Source organism: Vanacampus margaritifer, chromosome 2, assembly GCF_051991255.1.
Source record: "Vanacampus margaritifer isolate UIUO_Vmar chromosome 2, RoL_Vmar_1.0, whole genome shotgun sequence".
NCBI classification, from domain to species: domain Eukaryota; kingdom Metazoa; phylum Chordata; class Actinopteri; order Syngnathiformes; family Syngnathidae; genus Vanacampus; species Vanacampus margaritifer.
In genome coordinates this window covers 54,709,362-54,737,121 of record NC_135433.1, presented here as the reverse complement: position 1 = coordinate 54,737,121, position 27,760 = coordinate 54,709,362, and the positions used below count along the sequence as shown (strand labels likewise).

General features: G+C 44.1%; 1 protein-coding gene across 1 annotated transcript in view; it reads right to left on the bottom strand.

Annotated features, from left to right (window-relative positions):
- Nucleotides 1-27,760, bottom strand: part of rbfox1 (RNA binding fox-1 homolog 1) — a 351,722-nt gene that overhangs the window by 162,014 nt on the left and 161,948 nt on the right. Inside the window, exon 3 of the mRNA XM_077556739.1 lies at nucleotides 12,407-12,447. Coding sequence (XP_077412865.1) covers nucleotides 12,407-12,433 — 27 coding nt within the window. The 5' untranslated portion in view covers nucleotides 12,434-12,447. The remainder of the gene's footprint in view (nucleotides 1-12,406; nucleotides 12,448-27,760) is intronic.

The following is a 27,760-nucleotide window of genomic DNA, read 5'->3' as shown; positions in this document are numbered from 1 at the left end:
TGTGTGAAACTACTGATTCTCCTTTTGCCTGCTGGAATGCTGTCATTTTACAGGCTCCATTTACTGAAGCACAGCGTGGTAACACGGCAGGCTTGATGGTAGGGCCAATAGCAGGTGTTGTGCTGAATAATACCCTCTATATAAAATGTGGTAAGAGTTGTGATTGATTTTTTTGTGACATGCTTAAGACATATTGAACATTTTATTTGAATAAATAAATAAATCAAATAAGACATGCAATGTTTGACCATAAACTTATCCAAACATTAAATTAAGAAGGATTGGTGTAAATATAATAAATATTCCAACATTGTTTTGTTATAGAGATGTTGTTATTATAGTCTGTGAAGCCAAGTTTGAATCTTTTGGCCAAAAGTCTAAAATGAATGTAACACAATAATGCTCAACATCAAAAAGACACCATACATACAGTGAATCGTGGTGCATAATGCAGTCAGTGTAAAAAAATTAATTGGGGAAAAGCCAACTACAACAGCTGAAATATACTGTACTTAAGATGATTGACTCTATGCCATGTGTACTGTACTGATATACATATATATATATATATATATATATATATATATAGGGCTCTAAATTGACTTTTTTGATGACCAGCTAATGTGGCTGGTGACTCTCTAAAGTTATAGCCAAACACAATTTCCACCAGCCAATTTTTTTACCCCCAGTGAGAATTTTCTCTTATTTGTTTTCTTTTTGAAGCCCCTTAACATAAAGTAACAAGAGTATGTCTAAGGCAGCATAGCTATTTTAAGAGATTGATGTAGGCCTAAATTAGAGATGTGCATATCACTTTTGGTGGCGATTGGTCATAGTTAACACGTTAAGATTTGTATAGTGAGCGTCTATGGGTAGGAAGGCTGAATGCCAATATAATCCAAAATACTGTGGCGATTGTTTTTATATTTTCAGAGGTTGAACTGGGCATGCGACTTTACATTGGGCTACATCAGTCTCTTAAAATAGCAATATGATCGGTTTGCTTACGATTGGTTGTAGTTTTCTGAAAATCCCCCACAGTCTCTCATAAGGTAAGAAGGTAACCGCTAACTCTGTTGGCCTAATTCATAGTAACGATATAAACGACCTTATTTAAGTATTATCGTCTGTTTTCAATGATGATGATGATGACAGTGTGGACGTGTGATGTGTGTGTGTGTTTAAACGTGTGTCATAATCCCAGTATGTACTGACCAAGTTTCCGGTAAGGGCTCGTTTGCTTGCAGCGGCATCCCATCAATCAAAAGCACAGATTCCCTTGTAGGAGGTGCCGTAAAGTTAATCCAAGGGAAAAGGCTTGGAACAGCCTCGGGTTTCGGACATCTGACACTTTAGCCCCAACACAAAATCCTCAGAGGTGAAATGCTACTGTAGGCTTGAGTGCTGCCCTTTCCTGATAGTAAAATGGTCTTTAATTAATCCCGCTGAATCGCTCGAATCCACTTCATGCCCCTGGTAGGGTCACCCATGGCAAACAGGTCCTAGGTGAGGGACCAGACAAAGCATGGCTCAAAAGACCCCAATGATGAACGCAAACTTTGGATCTTCGTTTCCCTTGCCTGGACGCGGGTCACCGGAGCCCCCTTATGGAGCCAGGCCTGGAGGTGGGGCTCGAAGGCGAGCGTCTGGTGGCCTATACCCATGGGGCCCGGCCGGGCACAGCCCGAAAAGGCAACGTGGGTCCCCCTTCCCATGGGCTCACCACCGGTGGGAGGGGCCAAAGGGGTCGGGTGCGCAGTGAGTTGGGTGGCAGCTAAAGGCGGGGGCCTTGGCGGTCCGACCCCCGGCTACTGAAGCTAGCTCTGGCAGGGAAGGAGCCCGAGCTTGTGTGCGAGGCTGAGAAGTTCTGACTAGATATAGTCGGACTCGCCCCCACAGACGGCTTGGGTTCTGGTACCAATCCTCTCGAGAGGAGCTGGACTCTCTTCCACGGTGAGAGAAGCATGATGACGCAGGTGTGGGCATACTCATTGCCCCCCGGCTAGGCGCCTGTACGTTGGGGTTTACCTGGTGAATGAGAGGGTAGCATCCCTCCGCCTTCGGGTGGGGGAACGGGTCCTGACTGTTGTTTGCGCTTATGCACCGAACAGGAGAGTACCCACCCTTTCTGGAGTCCTTGGAGGGTGTGCTGGAGAGCGCTTCACCGGGGGACTCCCTTGTTCTGCTGGGGGACTTCAACGCTCAAGTGGGTAATAACAGTGAGACCTGGAGGGGCGTGATTGGGGGGAACGGCCCTCCCGATCAAAACCAGAGCGGTGTTTTGTTATTGGACTTCTGTGCTCGCCACGGACTGACCATAACGAACACCATGTTCAAACACAAGGGTGTCCATATGTGCACTTGGCACCAGGACACCCTTGGCCGCAGTTCAATGATCGACTTTGTAGTCGTGTTGTCGGATTTGCGGGCGTATGTGTTGGACACTCGGGTTAATAGAGGGGCGGAGCTGTCAACTGATCACCACCTTGTGGTGTGTTGGCTCCGATGGCGGGGTAAGATGCTGGTCCGACCGGGCAGACCCAAACGTATTGTGAGGGTCTGCTGGGAACGTCTGGCAGAATCCCCTGTCAGAAAGTGTTTCAACACCCACCTCCGGCAGAACTTCTCCCTTATCCTGAGGGAAGCGGGGGAAATTGAGTCCGAATGGACCATGTTCCGCGCTTCCATTGTCGAGGCGGCCGATTGGAGCTGTGGCCGTAAGGTGGTTGGTGCCTGTCGTGGTAGCAATCCCCGAACCCGCTGGGATGCCGTCAAGCTGAAGAAGGAGTCATGTTGGGCCTTTTTGGCCTGTGGGACTCCGGAGGCTGCTGACAGGTACCGGCTGGCCAAGCGGAATGTGGCTTTGGCGGTCGCTGAGGCAAAAACTCGGACATGGGAGGAGTTCGGTGAGGCAATGGAAAACGACTTTCGGACGGCTTTGAATAAATTCTGGTCCACCATCTGGCGTCTCAGGAGAGGAAAGCAGTGCGCCATAAACACTGTGTTTAGTGGAGATGGGGTGCTGCTGACCTCAACTCGGGACGTCGTGAATCGGTGGGGAGAATACTTCGAAGAACTCCTCAATTCCACCGACACGCCTTCCTTTGAGGAAGCAGGGTCTGTGGACTCTGATGTGGGCTCCTCTATGTCTGGTGTTGGAAAGCTCCTCGGTGGCAGGGCCCCGGGGGTGGATGAGATCCGTCTGGAGTTACTAAGGGCTCTGTATTTTGTGGGGCTTTCGTGGTTGACATGCCTCTACAACATCGCGTGACATAGGGGACAGTGCCTCTGGATTGGCAGACCGGGGTGGTGGTCCCCCTTTTTAAGAAGGGGGACCGGAGGGTGTGTGTTACAACTATAGAGGGATCATACTCCTCAGCTGCTACTCCTCTGCATTGACAGGAACCAGTTGAGGTGGCTTGGGCATCTGGTTCGGATGCCTCCTGGACGCCTCCCTGGGGTGGTGTTCTGGGCATGTCCCACGCTGGAGAGACTACGTCTCTAGGCTGGCCTGGGAATGCCTTGGGATCCCGTCGGACGAGCTGGCTGAAGTGGCTGGGGAGAAGCTGCTGCCCCTGCGACCCGACCCCGGATAAGCTGTAGATGATGGATGGATGGATGGATGGATGGATGGATAAATGGATGGATGGTTTATCCTTCTTCTTGCCCAAAGCCAACCTGATAGGCTCCTGCTCACCACAAGAGGACAATTAATACTCTCACATCAACTAAATCTGATTCATTAATATTAACCAGAATTTAATCCAATAAATGTTAAATTATTTTTTGATAAAAAACTGTACACATAACATATATACATATCAACACAAAAACTTCATCAAGAATTTCAGCAAGTTTAGAGTCAACAAAAAACACAATACATTCAATTCCTAACTTTAAAAAAAAGCTAAAAAATGTTTCTACACGGATTGGTCATTATATAAAGTACTTTCACTTCACCCCAAACTGTATAAAACGATTCCAAGTTCTGTGTTCACCAAGCTACAGTTCCTGCCATTAATAAATGTCAACCAGTCCTGCTCCCTTAAGTCTTTTTCATATATATATTTTTTTAAGTTCTGCTGTTGTGTACAGCGCACCTGGACAGGCAGCGAGAAGGAAGTGTTGGATAATTGACTCCCAAAGTAAACCAATGTTTTGTGCCCTTGTAGAAGTGGTGAATTTTAGACAACATAACACCAGATTTAGTTCATCATTGCGCTGACCATTAAAAATTATAGCTATAATATTATATATGTGTGCTAATATGGTGAAAGCTTATGACTTCATATATAGAGCATACATTGTACAAAAACAAATATCTAATATATATAAAAAAATATCTCACAGTTCTGCTTGTTCTCAGTTTGATATTTTGGACTATATTGTGATTTTTTAAATTAAATATAAACCCAGTACGGCTTTGTGGTTTACAGACTCCGGTCAATTAGTGGAGCCAGAGTTCGAAGTAAACATGCTAAAGCAGCACTTAGATGTTATGCAGCACACAAATGGAAAAAGCTGTCAACAGAAGTTAAGTCATCCCCAAGTGTAAATGTCTTTAAATTCAGGTGAAAAAATTTAACGTAGATCGACTGGTAAATCGAGAGCTTTGCCTTTTGGCTCATTTCCTTCTTCTCCAAAACGGACCGATACAGAGTCCGCATCACAGCAGACGCAGCACCAATCTGCCTGTCGATTTCTCGCTTCATGCTGCCCCTACTCGTGAACAAGACCCCAAGATACTTGAACTCCTCCACTTGGGGTAGAATCTCAGTTCCAACCCGGAGAGGGCACTCCACCCTTTTCCGACTGATTGGAAAATGAAGATATATGTATTAGATATAATCAAAATTTTCTGGATCTTGGAATTCATCTTTTGGAACTGAAGAAACAGGGTGGTTACACTTGCACTCCAAATTACATAATTCCCTTAAAAATATATATATTGATATTAGTAATGCATAATGTGCATTTTATAGTATTAGTGGAAACCGAAAAATATGTTTCTTAGGTTTTCTTTTTGGTGAAAGTAACCTGAGGAAAAAGTAAGAAAACCCTTGGATTCAATAACTGGTTGACCCTTCTTTGGCAGCAATAACTTTAATTATAAATCTTTATTTTAGTTTTAGATTAGATGTCCACAATGATCTGGATGAATTTCATCTTTACAAAACTGTTTGCAGATCAGCAAAATCCCGTAGATGTGTGGCGTGAATAGCTCTCTTAGCATCTGCTGCAGCATCTTGATCAGGTTTGATTTCAGAACTTTGTATGGAAACTTGTTTAAAGCTGGAAAAGTTACAAAAGTATCTCAAAGTCTTGATGTTTACCAGTCCACGGTTAAACAAATGTTCTATAAATGGAAAATGAGGTAAAAAAGAATGTTAGCGTGTCAGTAGCTGAAAACTTGTAGAAAACACTGGCCAACATCTGTTGATAAAGCTACCATACATAAAACATTAAACAAGACTGGGGTTTGTGTGAAAATACCAAGGAGGAAACTGTTGCTGTCTAAAAAACAAAAAAATAAATAAACACATTTGTGAAGTTAGCAAAATGTGAACCGCTCCAGTGAGAGTTGGAGGTCACGGCTTGAAGAAGCCCAACAGTAACACATCATCTGCGAAAAGCAGAGTTACAATGCTGAGGCCACTACACTGGGCTCTCTCGACACCTCAGCTGCGCCTAGAAATTGTCTCCATAAAAGTCATGAACAGAATCGGTGACAAAGGGCAGCCTTGGTGGAGTCCAACCATCACTGGAAACGAATCCGTCTTACTTCCGACAATGCAGCCCAAACGCTGACACCAGCCGTAAAGGGACCGAACAGCCCGTATCAGGGGGATTGGTATCCTGAACTCTCGAAGCTCCCCCCACAGGACTCCCCGAGGGACACTGTTGAACACCTACTCCAAGTCCACAAAAAACACATGTTGACTGATTAGGCGAACTCCCATAAGCGAACGTCCTCGAGGGCCCTGTCGAGGGTGTAGAGCTTGTCCACTGTTCCACGGCTGGGACAAAAACAACACTGCTTCTCCTGAATCCAAGGTTTGACTTACCGGCGGACCCTCCTCTCCAGCACCCCTGAATAGACCTTACCAGGGAGGCTGAGGATTGTGATGCTTCTGTAGTTGGAACACACCCTCCGGTCCCACTTCTTAAAAAGGGGGACCACCACCCTGGTCTGTCATTCCAGAGGCACTGTCCCCGATGTCCACGCGATGATGTAGAGGCGTGTCAACCACGACAGCCCCACAACATCCAGAGCCTTTAGGATCTCATCAACCCTCGAGGCCTTGCCATGAAGGAGCTTTTCAACCAGCTCAGTGACTTCAACCCCAGAAATAGGAGAGCCCACCTCAGAGTCCCCAGACTCTGCTTCCTAGGAGGAAGGCATGTTGGTGGAATTAATGAGGTCTTCGAAGTATTCTCCCTGATTCACAATGCTACGAGTTGAGGTACCATCTTCACTATAGACAGTGTTAATGGTGCACTGCTTCCCCGACCTGAGATGCCAGATGGTGGACCGGAATTTTCTTGAAGCCGTCCGGAAGTCGTTTTCTATGGCTTCGCTGAACTCCTCCCATGTCCGAGTTTTTGCCTCAGCGACCGACGAAGCTGCGATCAGTTTGGCCAGCCAGTATCAGTCAGCAGCCTCCAGAGTCCCACAGGCCAAAAAGGCCTCATAGGACTCCTTCAGTTTTACGGCATCCTTTACCGCTGGTGTCCACCAGCGGGTTCAGACATTGTCGCCACGACAGGTTTCTGACTACCTTACGGCCACAGCTCCTATCGGCCGCCTCAACAATGGAGGCGCGGAACATGGTCCACTCGGACTCAATTTCCCCCGCTTCCCTCGGGATAAGGGAGAAGTTCTGCCGGAGGTGGGTGTTAAAACTCTTTCTGACAGGGGATTCTGCCAGACGTTCCCAGCAGACCCTCACAATACGTTTGGGCCTGCCCGGTCGGACCAGCATCTTACCCCGCCATCGAAGCCAACACGCCACGAGGTGGTGATCAGTAGACAGCTCCACCCATCTCTTCAACCGAGTGTCCAAAACATGCAGCTGCAAATTTGATGACACAACCACAAAGTCAACCATGGAACTGCGGCCCAGGGTGTCCTGAAGTCAAGTGCACATATGGACACCCAAATGTTTGAACATGGTGTTCCTTATGAACAATTTGTGACGAGCACAATAACAGAACACTGCCTGGGTTGTGATCAGGGAGGCCGTTCCTCCCAATCACGCCCCTCCAGGTCTCACTGTCATTGCCCACGTGAGTATTGAAATCCTCCAGCAGAACGAGGGAGTACCCAGAGGGAGCGCTCTCCAGCATACCCTCCAGGGACTCCAAAAAGGGTGGGTACTCTGAACTGCTGTTTGGTGCATAGGCACAAACAACAGTCAGGACTAGGAATGCACCGAAATGACAATTTTGGGCCAAAACCGAAAAACAAAAATGAGAAATGCTTTTGCCGAAAAAAAATTATGCCAATTTTTACGATCATTGCTCAGCTGGGCACGGATCTGTGCGGCGGGCCAAAGTGCGGCGCACTTAAAATCCACACATTCACCAAAGTTTAAAAATAATTAAATACAAAAAAGGGAAGGCGCTGCAGGAGAAAGAGTGGCTCACCTGTACTGCAGTACACGGCAGTTCTGTCTTTTTTCGACCCCCTTAAATGTTGTACACCAAGTGACGCCCCTCCCCTCCGGTGTGCATAATGACCACGGGAGCTGCTGCAACCGATTGGTGCAAACTCACACGCTGAAAAGCCAGTGAGAATTGAGGCGGACACTCACCCCCGCATTCGCTGTTTAATTCAAACCTGCAGCGGTTTTTGCTCTCGTCACCACAACATTCTATTTCGGCCATATTTTTTCGTCTTTAATTTTATTTCAGCCGAAAGCCGAAAAAATGGCAAAAATAGCAATTTTCGGTGGCCGAATACTCGGTGCATCACTAGTCAGGACCTGTCCCCCCACCCGAAGGCAGAGGGAGGCTTCCCTATCATCTACCGGATAAAACCCCAAAGAACATGTGCCAAGCCGGGAGGCAATAAGTATGCCCACACCTGCTCTGCGCCTCTCACCGTGGGCAACTCTAGAGTGGGAGAGTCCAACCCCTCTCGTGAAAACTGGTACCAGAGCCCAAGCTGTGTGTGTCCCAAAGGCTAGCTTCTGTAGCCTGGACTGCCAAGGTTCCCTGCCACGATGCACCCAACCCCTTTGGCCCCTCCCACAAGTGGTGAGTCTATCGTAAGGGGCACTCACGTTGCTTTTTCGAGCTGTGCCCGGCCGGGCCCCATGGGTGAAGGCCCGACCACCAGATGCTTGCCTTCGAGCCCCACCTCCAGGATTGGCTCCAGTGGGTGACCCGCATCAGGGCAAGGGAAAACAAAATCCATTTATGTTACTCATCATAAGAGGTCTTTTGAGTCATGCTTTGACCTACTTATGAATGTACTGTACATAATTGAATTTTTATACAGTAGCTTATATTACCTTTGATAAAATATGTGATTACTAATTTTTTTAATGCAATCCAAAATCAACCCAATAAATGTGAACACAGGCTAACACTTTGGATCAAGATATTTTAAGATGAGTTGAGAATCAATATATTGGCTCAGGGTATAGAGACGGTCGTTCAGTAACCAGAAGGTCGGCTGTTTGATCCCTGCTCTCCCCAAGTCATGTGTCGTTGTGTCCTTGGGCAAGGCACTTCACACACATTGCCTCCAGTGCTACTCAAACTGGTGTATGGAAGGTGCGAGTTTTTGGTGGTGGTTGGAGTGGCCGTAGGCGCACACTGTTAGCCACTCTTCCGTCAACCTGCCCCATGGCAGCTGTGGCTACTTGAGTAGCTTACCGCCACCACAGTGTGAATGTGTGAGTGCATGAATAATGTATCCATTCCATTGTAAAGCGTCTTTGAGTGTCTAGAAAAGCGCTATATAAATCCGATGCATTATGATTACAATTTTTATTATTATAACCACAAACTTCTGAATGACTAATTTAGACTAATATATCTGAATGAAAAGCATCCATCCATCCATCCATTTTCTTGACCGCTTTTCCTCACAAGGGTCGCGGAGGTGCTGGAGCCTATCCCAGCTGGCTTCGGGCAGTAGGCAGGGTACACCCTGAACTGGTTGCCAGCCAATCACAGGGCACACAGAGACAAACAACCATACTCACAATCACACCTATGGACAATTTGGAGTGTTCAATTAACCTGCCATGCATGTCTTTGGAATGTGGGAGGAAACCGGAGTACCCGGTGAAAACCCACGCAAGCACGGGGAGAACATGCAAACTCCACCCAGGAGTGGCCGAAGCCCGGACTCGATCTCACGTCCTCAGCACTGGGAGGCGGACGTGCTAACCAGTCAGCCACCGTGCTGCCTGAATGAAAAGCAAACACCCAAAATTTTGAGGCAAAATATACATGATTATATTACATTTTCCAACTGATATATTGCATAGCATTGTCTCATGCTATTTTATTCCTGTTGTATTTCATTTCATATTTGCATATTAATGTAGTTGCTGTAACTTTCAGATATTTTCTATATCGTATCAAATCAATATCAACAAATGCAAGTCATCCCACCAGTGTATGTCACAACTAAATCTTTTTGACATTTTTATGAAGCGCCGCCCCACATCACAAGCAGCTGCTCTCAAATTGAATATTGATTCTAATGATCGTTTCTTTTGAGCTGCAACCGCTTGAATCTTAATAAAGCTGGGAGAAATGCAGCCCACTCTCACTTTTCTCCCCAAAAACATATATACAGACCTCTCGGGAAATTCGGTGTTAATCTGATGGATTTGTTGAGTTCTTCATTCATGAAACAGAGTCCTATAGCATGAATAATTTTGCTTTACAGTCTTATGCTGGGGCTTTAATCGCTATGGACTATTACCAAATGAAATACACCATATTATATTGCTGCAAACAAAAAGGACATCACTTGAAAAAGTATCAACTTAAATTTAGAGAACTAACTTTTAGGCTTTTGTTTATACACATTTGTTTAATAGGTGAGTTAGGAATATGGCCAGTAATAGGGACCGAGCTTTGCCGGAAATAGAGTAATAGATGTCCCTTTTAACATGGATTAAAATTATGTCTATAAATACTGAAACCATAAATATACCATAAAATGTGATCCTAAAACTGTTTCATATAATTTCAAACTCATTTTACAATATTATCCATAGAAATTAATGTCCTCCAAAGTGTTGAAAAAATGCACCTGATGTGCACATGTATATAGTATGTGTAAGTCAATGAGGACACATTGCATTCCAAAATCACACTTCTCCATACTGCGTTAGTCTGGTACATGCAGAAGCAGGAACATTTCCGCAGCCCTAGGAACAGAACTGATCCTTTGTACTGCAAAGCAGAGCATTTATAGCTTTTCAGAAGGAAAAAGAGGAAATAAAACACATTTTCCTGATAGTTCGTGCCAAGCACCCGCACAAAGAGCTCATCGGACGGTGTCTGAACGCAAATCTTTCCAGGGCTTCCTAACAACACAAATACTTTTTTGGGAACCATACTGAGGCCTAATTTAGGGAGAAAACCAAAACAATTCCAATTATAGTGAACTATGTTCATGCTTTATGAGTGAAAGCACAACTAAGCATTCTGCTTGGATGCTGTGACTTCGCAATACAAAGTATAGTTCATTAACCAAAGAAATATTTGTCTGAACATCTTGTTCAAAAACATATTTGTTTAAGAACAAATAATGGATATTTGTGTATTGGGGTTTAGCTGTGGTTTCTTGCCACCAAGATAGTGTCAAATACCTGTCTCATAAAACCTTTAAATTGGAATAAAACATTTCTGTTAGACAGGGCTTTTGCACCATTTGTTGTAGTCTTGGGGCATTTTAGAAAGAGCACAAAAAGAGTGAACAACTTTCAGTGAATGGAATTCCTGCACCAGTTTTGCAGAGGTGTCAAATCCTGTTCCAGAAAAAAACCCTGCTGCAGTTTGGCTTTAGCTACAGGTGCTTCTACTCAACCAGCAAGTAAACGAGTGCCCAGATTTGACACATCTGCGGCTCCGTGAAAAACTTCTGGTCTTGCCAGTGTTTGGTAAATTTAGCTAGTTTCATGCTTCATTAAAAATAAGCAGACTATATGTGAGGGATAGCTACTTTAAAATTCCATAAAATGGAGGGTGTCTTAAATGAGCATTGCTGTGCCTTTTTGAATCACATCGTTCCGTATTAATAGCACAGGGGTGGCAGAATCCTGTATTGTCTGCATATATTTATGGCGTAAGGCAAAGCACAAAGGTTCACTAACAGAAAATAAACAATGGAAACTTAACATTATGTGTATGTGCTTAGAGTGCTATTGAAGAGCTTAATATTTGGTTTTAAGTGTTCCTTTTTAAAAATGCCCAAGGGCAACATAACCAATAAAAACAATTCAGTGTCTAGATTCAAACTGCAAGTGCAATCTATGCTCTTCTCATTTCCCTATTATCCTGAAGGAAATACTCATTCATATCTTTATGGCTTTAGACAATTACAAAAGGAATTAAATTGGCTGGTAGCTGCGTGTAGAGGGGATTGCAATAAGATGCCATGGCATGAATAATAACACAGAAGCTGGAAGTTTATTTTTAGACTCAAAATGTACCCACAATTTAATGAGAGCTGTGCTGCATGACATCAAAGCCAAAATGAGCCGCCCTCGCTGCTGCTGTAGCTGCATTTTTCTGGATACTTATTGAAAATCGATTAAAAATATATATAAATAAACCACTTTTATATATTCAGCAATAAAATAAAGCACTCGCCTCAAGGTCCCTGATACAAGAAGACAGCAAAGAGAAGAGATCCCTGACTCATTAAGTGGATATCAACAAGCTGAACACAGTCCACACAATTTATAATGAGGCTGCCGATTTACTGCTAGTCTCAGGTCTCTTGACAAGTAAGTAATGAGACCAAAACACACTCATCATGCAGATGCCTCGACATACAAGTTAAATCAAAGCATTCATTTTTAAGTGCCTGTAGTGTGCATGAAAATTTAAGGAAATGGAGGATTAATAGCACCATTATATCCTTAACCTGCAATATACAACATGAGCCTGTTCTAACAGAAATTGTATTCATTTCTTTGTCTTACTCTAGACACATGAAAAGTTTCCTATTCTCTCAATTCCCCAATTTGCAAACCTAGTGACAAATAATATGTGTTTACTGAGCAGCACTTATTGAAATAGTTGAGTCCAACATAGAATCATTCATGTGTCTTATGTCTGCTGTGTATGCCAATGCTTCTCTTCATAATTGACTTTTCACTGTTTGGAAATACACATTTGACACACTTGACACCAAGCAGGCTGAACTTACCCTTGGCTGTTCTTGTGCACAGCTCATTAGTTGGCAAAAATCTACAAGAGAAGATAGAGACAAAACCAGAAAGTTAATGTAACACATGGTGGCCCTGAAGTGCAAAACGCAAAAACAAAAAAATGACATGACTGCAAATCAAAAAACACAAAAACAAACACCACTGCAAATAAAAAAGTCACACAAATGAAAAGGTAATCACAAACACAAAAAACAAAAAGGGAATTGGAACCACAATTACAAATTAAAAAAACAAACACAAAATATGAAACGAAAAAAAAAAGTAAAGGCAAACACAAATTAAAAAAACACAAACAAAACAATATAGAAACATTTTAATGTAATGCAAACACAAATCAAAAAACACAAACACAAAAACCACAACAAAACAACAAAAAGGTTACGGCAAACACAAAAATAACAACCGCAACATTTTCGGAAGTAGTTGGTAGGTGTGTGTGGGGGGCAGGAGGAACCATACTCACGACTGATTGGACGTGAGGTGCAGCTTGGTTGGATGTGCGCACCGGCGTTTGGTGCGTGCGAGCACTTCCTTCAATGCGAGCTTAATATGTGCACTACTCCCGCGGTTGCTCTGGCAAATTTTGCGGTTGTTCATTTTGTGTTTGCGGTAATCTTTTTATTGTTTTGTTCCGGTTTTTGTTTGCGATTACTTTTTTGTTTTTCATTTCATATTTTATGTTTGTGTTTTTTGATTTATGCTTGCGATTGCTTTTTGTTGTTTTGTTTTGTATTTTGTGCTTTTTATTTGTGTTTGTGATTACATTTTCATTTGTGCGATTTTTGATTTGCTGTGGTGTTTATTTTTATTTTTATGTGGTTTGTGTTTTTTGATTTGCAGTCGTGTCAGTTTTTTTGTTTTTGCGTTTTGCACTTCAGCGCCACCATAGGTAACAGTTGTATCGCAAGAAATTACAGTCCTTAAAAAGCAACTACAGTATGGTTGTGCATTATAATTAACCCTTTAAAAAGGTAAGGGTTAAAACAAATATATATATACACCTTTACGGCATACAATAGTTAAAATTATACTTACTGTAATAAATATTCAATGTCTATAATTAACTCATTCACTCCCAGCCATTTTCACTGAAGGAACCCTCTTCACTCCCGGCTGTTTTACTGGATTTTGACAGATTTTGCAAGGTCCACAAAATACTCTGTTCTGTTGCTATAAAAACAAAAGAAAGAGAAGAGTCTCTTCTTTCATCAGGAAAAAAAAGTATATTTGTATCTGTTTCCGTTTTGCCGCAATTAGCATTAGAATATAGCTAAGTTTCATCATTATTCACAAACCAATTGAAACAACTGTGAAAAAGAGCTTGTTGCAACATGGCCCTGGCTGATCACTTGTACTCTGCTACCACCTGCTGGCTGTTTTTGTAATTACTACCATTGCTTTAAGCGACCTCCTCATGTAAGAAGCTGCATTAAAGCCTTCCGTATGCTCTTGCATTAAAAAAAATAAAACATAAAAAATGTACAAATACGTTTTGGGGAGAGCAGGACAAAATATTAAAAAAAACATATTCATACGTTTTTGGGTTTGAATGAGTTAAACAAATGTATTTAAATCACCCGTTTGCTCTATCCTCAAACAATCGTGCACCTGCCAAGCTGTCCACTCCACACAATGAATCAACAACGGCCTGATGCCCAATATAAGTGTTCTAATTAGTAGGCTCATTCATTTTCATGTGCTGCTTTACATTGACCAAATATGGATGGATCAGAGTGTGGTGAGGGCGGGATCCATGTGCGGGTTCTAAAGTTCTGTGATTTTCAAGTTAGAGTGTGCTTCAGGTGTGTGTACAGATGTCTTAACAGGTCTTATATTTCTCATTCAGCATGTTTCTTAACGCAGAGCCAAACTGACGGTTCTCAAAATTGGATGTGTTGTTACTCTGTTTCACTGATTTGTATATAACTGGATAGCCGCCAGAGGTGGGAGTAAGTCATTGCTTTGCAAGTCACAAGTAAGTCTCAAGTCTTTGCCCTCAAGTCCCGGTCAAGACTGACAAGTCTCAAGCAATTCACCAGTCCTACACTTCCTTGACCTTGACCTTTCGAGTCATTTTAACAACATCATAGATTATATTATTTGGGGTGAGCATCAAAGTAGGAGTCAGGGACTCAGGGAGTGAACCCAGAATGATGCAACAGATTTCTGTGTTTGCAATGTGTTACCAGTGAGTTGACAGTTTCATTAACTACGCAGCTAGCAACAATAATCAGCCGATAAACAACTATTCATTTCAAAGGAACGACATGGCTTTGTTGTCCTACATCAGAGACGCGCTCTGGGCCCTCCGCTCAACAGGCGACACACCACCCCCCAGACCCGCGGGAGGAGAGGACAGCGAGGTGGAGCACGCCAAAGGCTCCGGAGGAGAGGATGCAGACCAGCGCTGCCTTCCTTGCTGCTCGGCAACGTGAGGTCCTTAAAGAGCAAGCTGGATGAGCTGAGGAGCCTCACCTCAGCCTGCCGCGAGCACCGGGACATCTGCGCCATGGTGTTCACGGAGACATGGCTCCACAGCGACATCCCAGACTCTTTGTGTGAGATCGAGGGATTCTCACTCATTCGCGCCGACAGGTCTGAGGCGTCGGGAAAAAGCAGAGGTGGGGGCGTCTGTATTTACATTAACGACAACTGGTGTTGGAATTGCGCGGTGCGGCAGATCACCTGCACCCCCGACGTGGAGCTTCTCTGCTAGAGTCTGAGGCCGGGTTACCCGCCGAGGGAGTTTGGAAACATTTTCCTCTGCGCCGTGTACGTTCCGCCCAGCGGGAACGCTGCCAGCGCCGCCGCCTTCATCTCCGACTGCGTTCAACAACAACTGCGACGGTGCCCGGAGGCCCCGGTTTTCATCTTAGGAGACCTCAACCACTGCAAATTGGAGCTGTCTCTCCCGGGTTTTCATCAGTATGTAAAATGTGGAACAAGGGGAGACAGAGTCCTGGACAAATGCTTTGGGAACGTAAAGAACGCATATGTGAGTAGAGCCCGCCCCCTCCTCTCCAACTCAGACCACAACACAATTCACCTCATCTCAACCTACAAAACATCTTTAAAACGCAGAAAACCACAGAGAAATACTGGTCTCATGACAGCATTGAGACCCTTAAAGGATGTTTCCTATGCATGGAGTGGAATACCTTTCATGGGCTGGATGTGGATACTGCTGCTGTGGCTGTAACTGACTATATTCAATTCTGTGTGGACAACATCATACCAACAAAGGAAATAACTGTTTACCCCAACAACAAACCGTATATTACTAAAGAGGTTAAAGACTGTATTTACCGCAAAAGAAGGGCATTTAAGAACCAGGACAGAGCCCAGCTCAAACTGGTTAAAAAAGAACTCAAACACATGCTTAAAAAAGCAAAAAGGAAGCACAAAGAGACTATAGAACAACACTTTGCTGCTAACAACTCCAAGAAAATGTGGGACACCATGAGGAGGATCACCAACTTGACTCCTGCTCAAAAAGGTCTCAGCACCCTAAATGACCTCCAGAAGGCAAGGGAGCTGAATGACTTTTATTTAAGATTCAAAACCCAGGACTTCTTCTCTGAATGTGGGGAGGTCCCGAGGTCCATTTCAGTGAATGAGCAGGACTCAAGGCTGGTGATTCATCCCCATGACGTCCAATCTGCTTTTAGGTCTGTCTGCACAAAAAAGGCCTCAGGACCGGATGGGATATCTGCCCTTCTGCTAAAATCCTGTGCAGAGGAGCTCACAGCGGCATGGCAGCCCATCTTCCAGAGATCTGTGGACTCACACTCCGTTCCCAGTCTCTGGAAAAAATCAGTAATCACCCCGGTTCCTAAAAAACAATGTCCTGTGGTCAATAATGACTTCAGGCCTGTGGCTCTAACTTCCATTGTCATGAAGTGTTTCGAGAGGCTGATGGTGACTCGGCTCAGGGGGGAGGTGGATGCACACTTAGACTCCCTTCAGTTTGCCTACAAGCAGGGTCGCGGCACTGACGATGCAATCAACAGCATCACACATCTGGTCAGCAAACACCTAGACGGCCCGAAAACTTATGCACGTGTGTTGTTCGTTGACTTTAGCTCTTCAACACAATGCAGCCGCACCTGCTTTTGGGTAAACTGAAGGAGATGAATGTGAACCCGTACATCTCGAGGTGGTATCACTCCTTCCTGACACAGCGCACACAGCAAGTCAAGGTCAACAGCTCCCTCTCGGAACCCAGATTGATAAAAGCACAGGCGCCCCACATGGCTGCGTCAGCTCCCCGGTCCTCTTCACGTTGTACACAAATGATTGTGTGACATCACACCCAGAGAACTTTATCATTAAGTTCTCTGATGACACAGCTATCGTCAGCTTGCTGCAGACCGGCGGTAGCCCACTGGACTATTTCTCAGAAATAGAGAAATTTGTCCAGTGGTGTGACCAGAGTCATCTTGTGCTCAATGTGGGGAAGACAGAGGAGGTGATATTTGATCCAAAAACTGTTGGTGACCACAGCTTGCTGCAGGCCGGTGGTAGCCCACTGGACTATTTCTCAGAAATAGAGAAATTTGTCCAGTGGTGTGACCAGAGTCATCTTGTGCTCAATGTGGGGAAGACAGAGGAGGTGATATTTGATCCAAAAACTGTTGGTGACCACAGCTTGCTGCAGGCCGGCGGTAGCCCACTGGACTATTTCTCAGAAATAGAGAAATTTGTCCAGTGGTGTGACCAGAGTCATCTTGTGCTCAATGTGGGGAAGACAGAGGAGGTGATATTTGATCCAAAAACTGTTGGTGACCACAGCTTGCTGCAGGCCGGCGGTAGCCCACTGGACTATTTTTCAGAAATAGAGAAATTTGTCCAGTGGTGTGACCAGAGTCATCTTGTACTCAATGTGGGGAAGACAGAGGAGGTGATATTTGATCCAAAAACTGTTGGTGACCACAGGTCAGTCGTCATTAAAAACAACCACATCAGCCAGGTGGGTTCATACAGGTATCTGGGGGTCCACATCGACAACACACTCAGCTGGAGGGTACATGTTGGAAGTCTCTGCTCCAAACTCCAACAGCGTCTCTACTTCCTACGCAGACTTAGGGTCTATGGAGTGGAGCAGAGGATCATGCTGTTGTTCTACCGGGCTGCATTGGAAAGTATCATCAGATACGGCATTGCGGCCTGGTACGGCAACCTGACTGTGCAGTCAAAGTCACAGATTGCCGGTCTGGTGCGGACTGCCATGAAGATCATGGGGGTCAGGAATCATCCTTCCCTACAGATGCTTTATGAGCGGTCCGTCACCGGACTGGCACAGAAAATTATTACTGACCCGACTCACATTCTGCATCATGAGTTCTAGCTACTGCCTTCCGGCAAGAGATTCAGGGCCCCCAGAACCAGGCTGAACCGCGACAAGAACTCATTCCTGCCGACATCCATAAAACTGCTTAACAACCGACATTAACCCAGTGCAATAAGATATATGGTGCAATGTTGTGTGTGTGTGTAATATATGCAACCGTGCTGTACATACTCATGTGTATATATATATATATATATATATATATATATATATATATAGGAGTGTGTGTGTGTATATGGGTGTGTGCAGTCCTCATGTATGTACTTCTCTACACATGTACACTTCTGTGAAGACTTCTGGGAAGTCTTCTACTTATTGCTGCACTTCTTATTTATTTAATTTAAATTTTATCTTTCTATTCTGTTGTTTTCTCTTTACTGTAAACTGCAGCTGGACGGAGTCCAGGAAAAAGTTCCCCACGGGTAAAATAAAAGTATATTGTATCGTATCGTAACTAACATTAGCTTATTTATCATTCTTTGTGCAACTTCAGATGTTGAACGAAGTTTGAAGTTGTTGCCTCTCCGTCAGTGATCTAAACTTGGACATACTGCAATTCATTTTTTGTTGACCACCTCATAGTTTTTGTACCCAGTGGTTTTTGTAACTAGTGGTGCAACTGATCACTAAAGTCAGGGATCGGATTGAAAAAATTAAAATAAGGAAATCAGATAAATGGAACTTTGTCTTAATTTATTTTACAGAATGCTTTTGCTCATTAAATTAAAAAAAAATATATATATATATAAACTCAAAATATCTAATATGGCCATCAGGATTTAGAAACACCACTCTAAGTGCAATGTAAGGCAAGATACATAATTATTTTATACATGGTCCATGTATAAAATAACATGGTCCATGTATAAAATAACAAGGTGAAGGTATCCTGCCTTATGTTATATTGCACTTGTAATGCACTTGAAGTTGTGTTTCTAAAATCGAAATGGCCATATTTGACACTTTGAATGTTTTTTTTTTAAAGCTAGTGTTAGCTAGCTAGGGTTATAAAATAACTATAAATGAAGGCAAAGTTCTATTTATTTATTTTCGATAATGAAAAATACATCTAAGTGCAATTTAAAGTACATTTTCATCAACAGGGAGAGTGGATTACAAAGTAGCATAGGTCCACAATAAGAAAAGCAAGCAAGCAACAGCTGTCAAACTACTGTTGCTAGCCAGGCACTCGATGTTAACGCTAACAGTTAGCTACTAGCCACGAACGCTGTAGACTTGTACCGTATCGTGCAATGACGGCCTAATTAACTTGTGATTTCTTTGCGTCCTAAATTCGCTATTTAATATACTTTCGGGGTGGCTGTTACGACCGGCTCTGCTAGGGGAAGGGAAGTAACACAGACGAGAAGTTTGAGTAGTGGAATCAACTTGTACAGTTTTAATTGTGACACTGAGTGAAAGAAAACGCAAGAGCAGTAATTGCTGATTCAACCAAATACACACAAAAGCCAAACGCTCATAACCAAATACACAATACACACAAAGCCGGAAATGGCGTTAACAAGGATATGCTCAAACGAGTGTTCTATCTTACACGAAACACGAGCAACAAGTAGCAGTCCCAGCCGTCCTGAGTGACTGAAGAGCAGCGCTTTTATTCAGGCAGTCCAGCCAGTTGTAGCTCGTTGATTGGCGGGGGAGGTCGGATGCTGTCACAGCCGAGGGAGTCGGGGACGGCCGCCAACCAGGAACGAGCTTCGCACCATCGTCCAATAAAAAACGTGGCGCTGGCACATTTGATGCTGCATTATAAACAAAATAGGCACCACCCAACACACACACTCTCGAGGGGAGCGTAGACGCCAGCGGGCCCCAGCCGACAGCCGTAACAGTGGCATTATGATAATGGTGGTAGAAAATATGTAATTTCAATAAAAACGTCCATAATGCAAGCCAAAAATGTCAAAGGGAAGTAGTCAAGCTAGCGTTCACGCCACTATGCAAGCAGACTTCAAAGTAAAATCCACCAAGGCTATTGCATTGGTTTCAATGTGTTATTTGGTCAGCTTTATTTCGAAGTTTGCTTTAGCATAGGCGGGGTGTGTTTGTCCTTCGCAGCTTCCCTGTCTGAATGACGGCACTGTCAGCCCAGCTCGCACACACCGAGAGGAACTTACTTGTAAACACACATTTGAATCTTTTTGTTTTGGTGGAAGAAGCAAGTCTTTTCAAGTGAAACGGCTCAAGTCCGAGTGAAGTCAAAAGTCATTGTTGGTCAAGTCCAAGTCGAGTTGCAAGTCTTTTAACATTTTTTCAAGTCTAAAGTCGTCAAATTCATGGCTCGAGTCTGACTCGAGTCTAAGTCACATGACTCGAGTCCACACCTCTGATAGCCGCCATATTACTACTACTTCCATGAAAAGGTTCTTGGCATACGATCCTATACATTTAAAGTATCGAAAATAGAGAACATTTTAGACAGTACTTAGAAACAGCATGATTTATGATTTTTTAAATGTGTTAAGCATAAACAAGAGGACTTCAGACATTTTACAACTTGCCTTAAATACATGTATAAATGATATGCTTATGATGTGTACAGGAGGAAACTTGTATATATTTTATTAAAGAATTATACCAGTAATTCAACAAAGATGTGTTACGCATTTGTATTAATGCGCTCTTACTCTCTGTGCAAAAAGGAGGCTTTTATTTTGTAGACGCCCACAGGAAGTGGTGCGCTGTCTGCCAATTTCTGCTCGAGTTTTTGAGCAGAAATAAATATGCCCTGAGAAGAGGCTAAAGAAAGCACCTGTGAAGACATTGTTTATTTGCATTACAAGAGTCATTTCCGCGACCTGCTTGCCTTAACAAGATGCCTCTTCCAAATCTAATATTGTGGTCTAAGGAACTGAGTGATAAAAGAAAAAAAGGGGTGTTCTAGGTAGCACATGTTGTCCACTTGTTGTCCAAACAAGATCAGCCCACCCCCGGCTGAAAGGAGACGCGTTACCTCTAACTAGATGTGGCGACGCAGTTTAAGGTATAGTAAAATATTTTAGTATATAATAGGCTACTAGATGTGATGGAGTCATGACGTTTTTGGCAGTACAAGCCTAATAATGGAAATCAATAAAGACTCAGAAAAGCAAGAGCGCCTTTTTTTTAGCTACTCAAAACAGTGAGTAATAACCATATTAGGCAATTACGTGACAGCGAGATCTTAGATTTTAGAATTATGGTAGTGCTAGGGGAAGTCAACACAAAACGTTTAAGTTCTATGCGCCCTACAAGTCCAAGCACAGCATTCGTGCCTTTCTTAATCCTTGTAATTTTGGACTTTTGGATATATTTGCCTTTTCATTTGATGACATTACTTTTTCGACTGCATCACTGCCCAGGTTCTCCTGCCACCCTATATTTGAGTCCTCAACCCCATCTTGAAACTTGACAGAAGCATGATTATTCAAATATTTTAGAAATGCTATTCTATTTCATCCCTCCCGACCGCAAGGTGGCGGTGTTGAAACAGCACGGAAATCCCCCACGCGCATGCGTCACTCGAGAAATAATTCATAAAAGGACATTTCCAGGGTTCCGGCTGACGTGATCCTTATGTATAAAAGTGTATCGTAACCGGAACCCAGTCTCTTTGACCTTCTCGCGCTGTTACTCGCGGCATTTACCGCTGTTCTTCGTCGCAGTCGCTGGATGTGTGCTGTGAACATTTGTGGGTTTGTTTGTTCCGTTGGTGAATTGGCCAGTTTTGTCTCCTTTTCCACACAAAGATATCAATGCCCCCGCCCTCGCGGGGGGAGGGCAAAACGCAGGTCTGCTTCTCCTGCTGCCCCTGGCCATCGGAGTAAGAAGAGTCGGGCTGACTCTCAGATTGCCTTGCAGTTGAGCCGTTTGGAGGCGAGTATGATGGCTATACAGGCTCAGTTGGGTAATCCTTATGAATGCCCTATGTAGAGGTGGACATGCTGTATGCAACACTCCAATTGCCCTCCCAAGTGGACTACGAGGATGCCATCTCCATCCGGGATTCTTAGGCATATTCGGGAATGGACTCTGTTTCCACTGTCCTGTCTTCTTCTTCTAAACGTTTTTCAGCTGGAGCAGAATTGGTGTGCATGGTTATGCGCTTTCCAACATTTAAAGTTGGACACGTCTGGCTTTTCTCAGCCTCCTACTGAGTGTGGCCTCTCTCTGATGGACTACTCAACTGAGTCTTTTTGAATCCCGGAATCTTGTCTTTTTTTGACAGACCTTCATTCCTGCTGGTACAATTTTAGTGTTTATCCTCGGCTCCTGGGGGACGGCCTTGCCCTGGCAAACATGCGGTTTCTTAATCCTATTGATTTGGACCGTTTGCCTAATGTGGAGTATTCGGTGGCTTCTCTCATCGTCTCCTCTGAGGAAGCCTTTAAAGAGGCTGTGAGATGCCCTAGCTTGATGGACGAGCTGGTCAATAAGTCGTAGAACACGGCAGCGGTGGTAGCACGCCTGGCCAACGCCCAGGCACATCTCCTACATGCTTATCCACAGCTTTGAGCTACAACGAAGTAGATGAGGCTACATCGTTCTGTAACATGGCGCTGAAGGACTTGCTCCTCCTTTCGAGGCCGTCAGGTCTGGTTGGCTCAATCTCCCTTGCAAGAGCCCTCCCGGAAGGAACTGTGTCACCTCCCTGTGGTTCCGGGTCAAGTTTTCGGTTCGGCAGCAGCAGGAGCGCTGGAACGCACAATGCGTCCTAATGACGCAAGGCGTAAGTTTGCTAACCTCTCCAGGCCCTGTGCTCCGTCAAACTCTGCTGACTACGTCGGCCGTGTTGAGGACGAGCGCCTGAGGGGAATGGTTCACGTCAATCGATCTGAAGGACGTTTACTTCCACGTCCCTATTGCTCCTCAGCACAGGGAAGTTCCTCTGTTTTGCCTACAGCTGTCGCAACTGGCAATTCAGAGTACTCCTATTCGGGCTGTCACTCTCTCCGAGAGTGTTCACACGTGTAGTGAAGGCGGCCCTTGTACCCCTGCAGTCGAGGGGCATGAAGGTGCTCCCTTACTTGGACTGCCTGATATGCACACTATCCAGGGATTAGGAATCCGAGACACGTCTACGCTTCTACAGCATGTGTCACGACGTCTCAAAGTCAACCTGGAGAAGTCCTCTCTCGTTCCCTCTCAGCAGACTCTGTTCATCGGAATGTCGTTGGACATGAAGTGTATCTTCTGCCCAGATTTAGTCATAACTGTTTTAATTTCCTCATTTCCTCAGTAGAGCTTTGTTCTGCGGATGTATCCTTGTGAGTGTTATCGCAATTTCTGCCAGGTGCAGTCATGACTGATTAACCTCCTCTATTCCTCAAATGGGCTTTGTTCTGTGTTTGAATGATGTCCTTGAGTTTTAACTCATGTCCGGTCAACTCCGGTTGAACTGTTTACTGGAAACTGTGTGGTACCACCCTTCAAGATAGTATAAGAATGTTGTAAATCCTCTGTAATCTTCGCACTTGTGAGAGGCTACAGCCATTGTCTGTAACTCACTTGTGCCCGGAATATTTTGTAGAAATAAAAGCTTTGAAGGAACTGTTCATCAATCTCCAGCCTGTATTCAGATAACCAACATTCTCACTACCCGAAAGAAAACAAACACGAGGAGGAAAAGATCTACTCCACAACAGACACTACCTCCATTACTGCTCAACCGTCCCCACAGAGGGTAGACAATGTGCTACACCTCATCTCTCTCTTCCGTGCCAATGGGATGCTGCCTTATTTCCTTTTTCTGTGTCTGCTAGGCAAGTTAACCTTCCTGACAGCACTTGTGCCTCGGGGCCTGCTGTTGCTGCGACCATTGCATCAGTGGTTGCTCCACTTCCGTCTCAACCCGCTGCTAGACCATCAGAAGCGTCTCAGAGTGTCCAGTCGGTTCATAGGTGCTCTCGTACCTTGGGACCGTCAGTCTATTCTATCAGCGGGTGTCCCTTTGCGGGTGGTACCCACTCGTCACAAAGTTGTCACCACCGATACTAGCCTGAGCTTATGGGGTGCAGTTTGGCAACACACGACTGGTGGTCTGCAGGGGACAGGTCGCTGCTACATCAATGTGCTGGAGCTGCGGGCTGTGCATCTGGCCCTCATTCATTTTCTGCCCTTTGTGGCAGGACGCAGTGTCCTGGTACGATCGGACAACACCTCCACTGTATATCACATCAATCATCAGGGCAGGACGAGATCCGCCCAGTTGCTACGGGCCTCACGGAGGCTTCTCAGATGGGCCGCCCCTGTCTTGCCAGCCTATAGGCCATGTTTCTCTCGGGCATTGTCCAACAGTCAGCGGATTCCCTCTCCCGGCATCGTCCACCTCAGGGGGATGGGTGCCATTTGGAGTCGCTTCGGAAAGGCGACAATAGATCTTTTTGCCTCCGAGGAGTCCGCTCACTGGTTTTCCAAGTTTTCCAAATGTGACGTTTGTCGTAAAAATGCATGTACCCTAAAAAAAAAAAAAAAAAAGTTTGCGAGCTTATCGGTCCTCTGTCAAAGGACCCCGGCTCAAGCATAGCTGCCCTGGCAGCTTCAAAAATAAAACTGCATATATTCCCCCCCGACCTCCAGTAAATGTTCTTGGAGGTCCGAATGAAACGGTCTCAGGGTCCGGGCCTCAGTACATATTATTGGAGGTCAGAATGAAAAGGTCTCAGGGTCCAGACCTAGACCGCAGTCCGCCAGTTGGTGACCCCTGGCTTAGAGTTAGATCACCTCTACAGAGTGTTAGATTGGCTCGGCCTTTTACCTGTTCGTCTGCAGTTTGAGAGAGACAAGTCAGCGCCATTTCCCTCGTCCCCCTTTTCTCCATGGTTATCACTGGGAAATACTTACAGTCTTGACAGACAAAAGAAGTTTGGGGCCATGAATTTATTTTCAAATGCTCTCTTGAAAAGAGGTGTTGGTTTAAAGTTGAAAACCGCCATTATAGGCCATCATTGACACATAACCACCTTTTGTTTGGCTCCCTTATTTTTGACGAGTATTTTATGAGGTGAAGCCTTGAAGAAAAAAATCAGTCCATATACTTTTTCCGAGGGTTCCCTAAAAAAGAAAAAATAAAGAAATGAAAAAAAAAGCCCTTGCTAAACGCAGAAGCTTCGAAAAAAATATGTCCTGTATCTTTTTGAAAGGTTTGCCAATAAAAAAAACAAAAAAGCACTTGATGGGCCAAAGTTATAGGTTAAATTCTTATAACATCCGAAAGGCTACCCAGCACCACAGGTAGCACCACAGGTAGCAACCTTAACCTCTAGGCCAGAGGTCCCCAACCCTGGTCCTCAGGGACCGGTATCCAGCCTGTTTTCCATGTCTCCCACAGCCAACCCAGGTGGAGATTGTTATCAGCCTTCTCCAGAGATTGCTGATTACCTGATGATATGAATCACCTGTGTTGGCTGTGGGAGGCATGGAAAACAGGCTGGATACCGGTCCCTGAGGACCAGGGTTGGGGACCTCTGCTCTAGGCCATAGGTGTCAAACTCCGGTCCTGGAGGGCTGCAGTCCTGCAGGTTTTGGAGGTTTTCCTCTTCCAACACAAGCTGATTCCAATCAGCAGAATCGTTATCAGGCTTATGTAGAGCTTGCTGATGAGCTGATCATATATCAGCTGTGTTGGAGAACGGAAACATCCGAAACTTGCAGGACTGCGGCCCTCCAGGACTGGAGTTTGACACCTATGTTCTTGACCCATAGGTAAAGGTCACTCCCAGTGATGCCAGAGTCAGTGCGCCGGTTCGATCCCCGGTGTGATAGACATTTTAGAAGGCTTTTATGAGTGTCTGAGGAGTGTTAAACGTCTACTTCTGTAGTGTTAAGTAACTCTGTTTAGTGAGTTTAAAATGTACTCTCTCCCAGTGTTAAATATTTTCACTATTTTTACAAGTGTTGATTTGACCTAGGGAAAGTTTTGAGCTATATAAACTCTGAACAAGTGTTGAAATCAACGCTGTGAGAGTCACTTCATCACTGGGCTTTTTGCTGTGTAAATATATTATGCTTCTCTGTAAACCTCCTCCGTCCTTTGATAGTCAAAGTGCTTAAATAGGGGCGATTTTGCCCAATAAGTTTGTTGTTGTATGTCGCATCTATAGAGCCCGCCATCATTTTCTGCCACACAACCAACCGCATGTGCGCCAAAATGTCAACAAAGGATCCTCCTAAAGGGAAGCTATATTCATGGAAAATAGCTTGCATTTAGCTCACCACATTGTGTCACCACACTGTGTATTTGTTGTGGATATCATTCAAGCAAAGCAGAAAAATATAAAATAGGCAGTGGTAAAGAAATAACACACAATTCTCTAAATGCTAATCCCTGTGTCTCCAAACCTCTGCAGTCTCCTCAACACAGAACCCTTTGCTATTATTGTTTCCAACAGAGTTGTATTGGGCTTATAGTCATTCCTCCTCTGCATCTACCAACGCACATGATTTCTGTGTGTGTGTTGTTTTGTGTTGTATTGTATTGCATCGTGTTATGTTGAGTGTGTGTGTGTGTGTGTGTGTGTGTGCGTGTGTGTGTGTGTGTGTGTGTGTGTGTGTGTGTTTGTGTGTGTGTGCGTGCGTGCGCGCACGCATGCAAACAAAGGTCACAGTTTTATTTGGAATATTTTCATAACAGTACCTCACAGCTTAAAATAGGCCAGGAAATCTCCTTTCGCTTTTGTTTTTTTTAAAGGTCTGACGAGTTAATGCTGTAATTTTCCAACTTGTCCACTTCATAAAGCAATTACACTGTACACTGTTTCTTGAGCCATTTGTGTATTGGAATGCCTTCATGAATTAAGAATATTTCCATGCAAAATATCCAGTGTTTCTTTTTTTGTAAGAGCATTGACACTTTAGTTTCTTCTTTTCTCTCATTTTGTCCAGTTTCAAATCTTTTGGCTCTACAGTAATTTACTTCCCAGCAGCACTGATTTGAGAAGGGAGAGATAATGGAAGGAGGTGGGGGGGGGACGGCTAATTTTACTGCAGAAAATTTTTCTGATTGCAATCTGATGCTTTGCTTTGGATCACTTGGAGAGACAATTATTTTTCAGTGCATTAAGGCAGTGTTTAAATCAAAAACTGGAGAGAGTTTGCTCTTATTTATGTTGGATTGTGCATTGTATGGTTCATTTGATACAAATTACATCCGCAAGTACTTTCATGAATTTAAAATCAATGGTCGTGTCCTGATTTTATTGGATTTGCAATGGAGGTGCTAGCAGTGGTTTCTAAAGACATTTGCGGTTGCTTTAGCAGCAGATCTATCACAACTCACCATCTCCATTAAAATAAGAGCAAAACTCTCCACTCAATGTTTTTTTTTCTGTCTCTTCTCTGATGGAAGTACAGTATGTGTTTTGCTTTTCTGCCATCCAGTTTTGACAGGTTTAACAGTGCAAATGCTCAAAAGAAAATTGCATGTTATCATGCTGTACAATGCATCAATTTTATTGCATGCTACGCACACTCTCTTGAGTGTGTTATTGCAAAATATAAAATCAGATTGGATTCTGCTGTTTTTAATTAAATAATGTTTCAAACTATTTTTAATGATGATGCTGTGTTTGCGCACCATACAAAACCCTCCTGGGGATGAAAGCTGAGGAGCAATGATGGGAAAAAGGAGGGGAAACAGGAATGAGTGAGAAGATGCTGAATGAGCAGGAATGTTAGCAGTCCCCAGTGGGAAACTATATCTCAACCACTACTCAGCTCATAATGGCCTGTGAGAGGAGCTGAAATGTGATGAGAGAAAGGAAAATTCAAACAATGCTAAAGCCTCGGTTATGGTTCCTCGAGACTTTATTCTATATTGTGTAATGGGATATGTAAAGGCAATTTTCAAATTCCTAGAATGGTAATAGGCAAATATTTATGTTCATTACAACACCTTGACGGAAATAGTGGAATTACCTGGTAAGTTAAACTGGCTGCAGGAAATCACGGGCAATGAATATTCATCTATCCATCCATTTTCTAT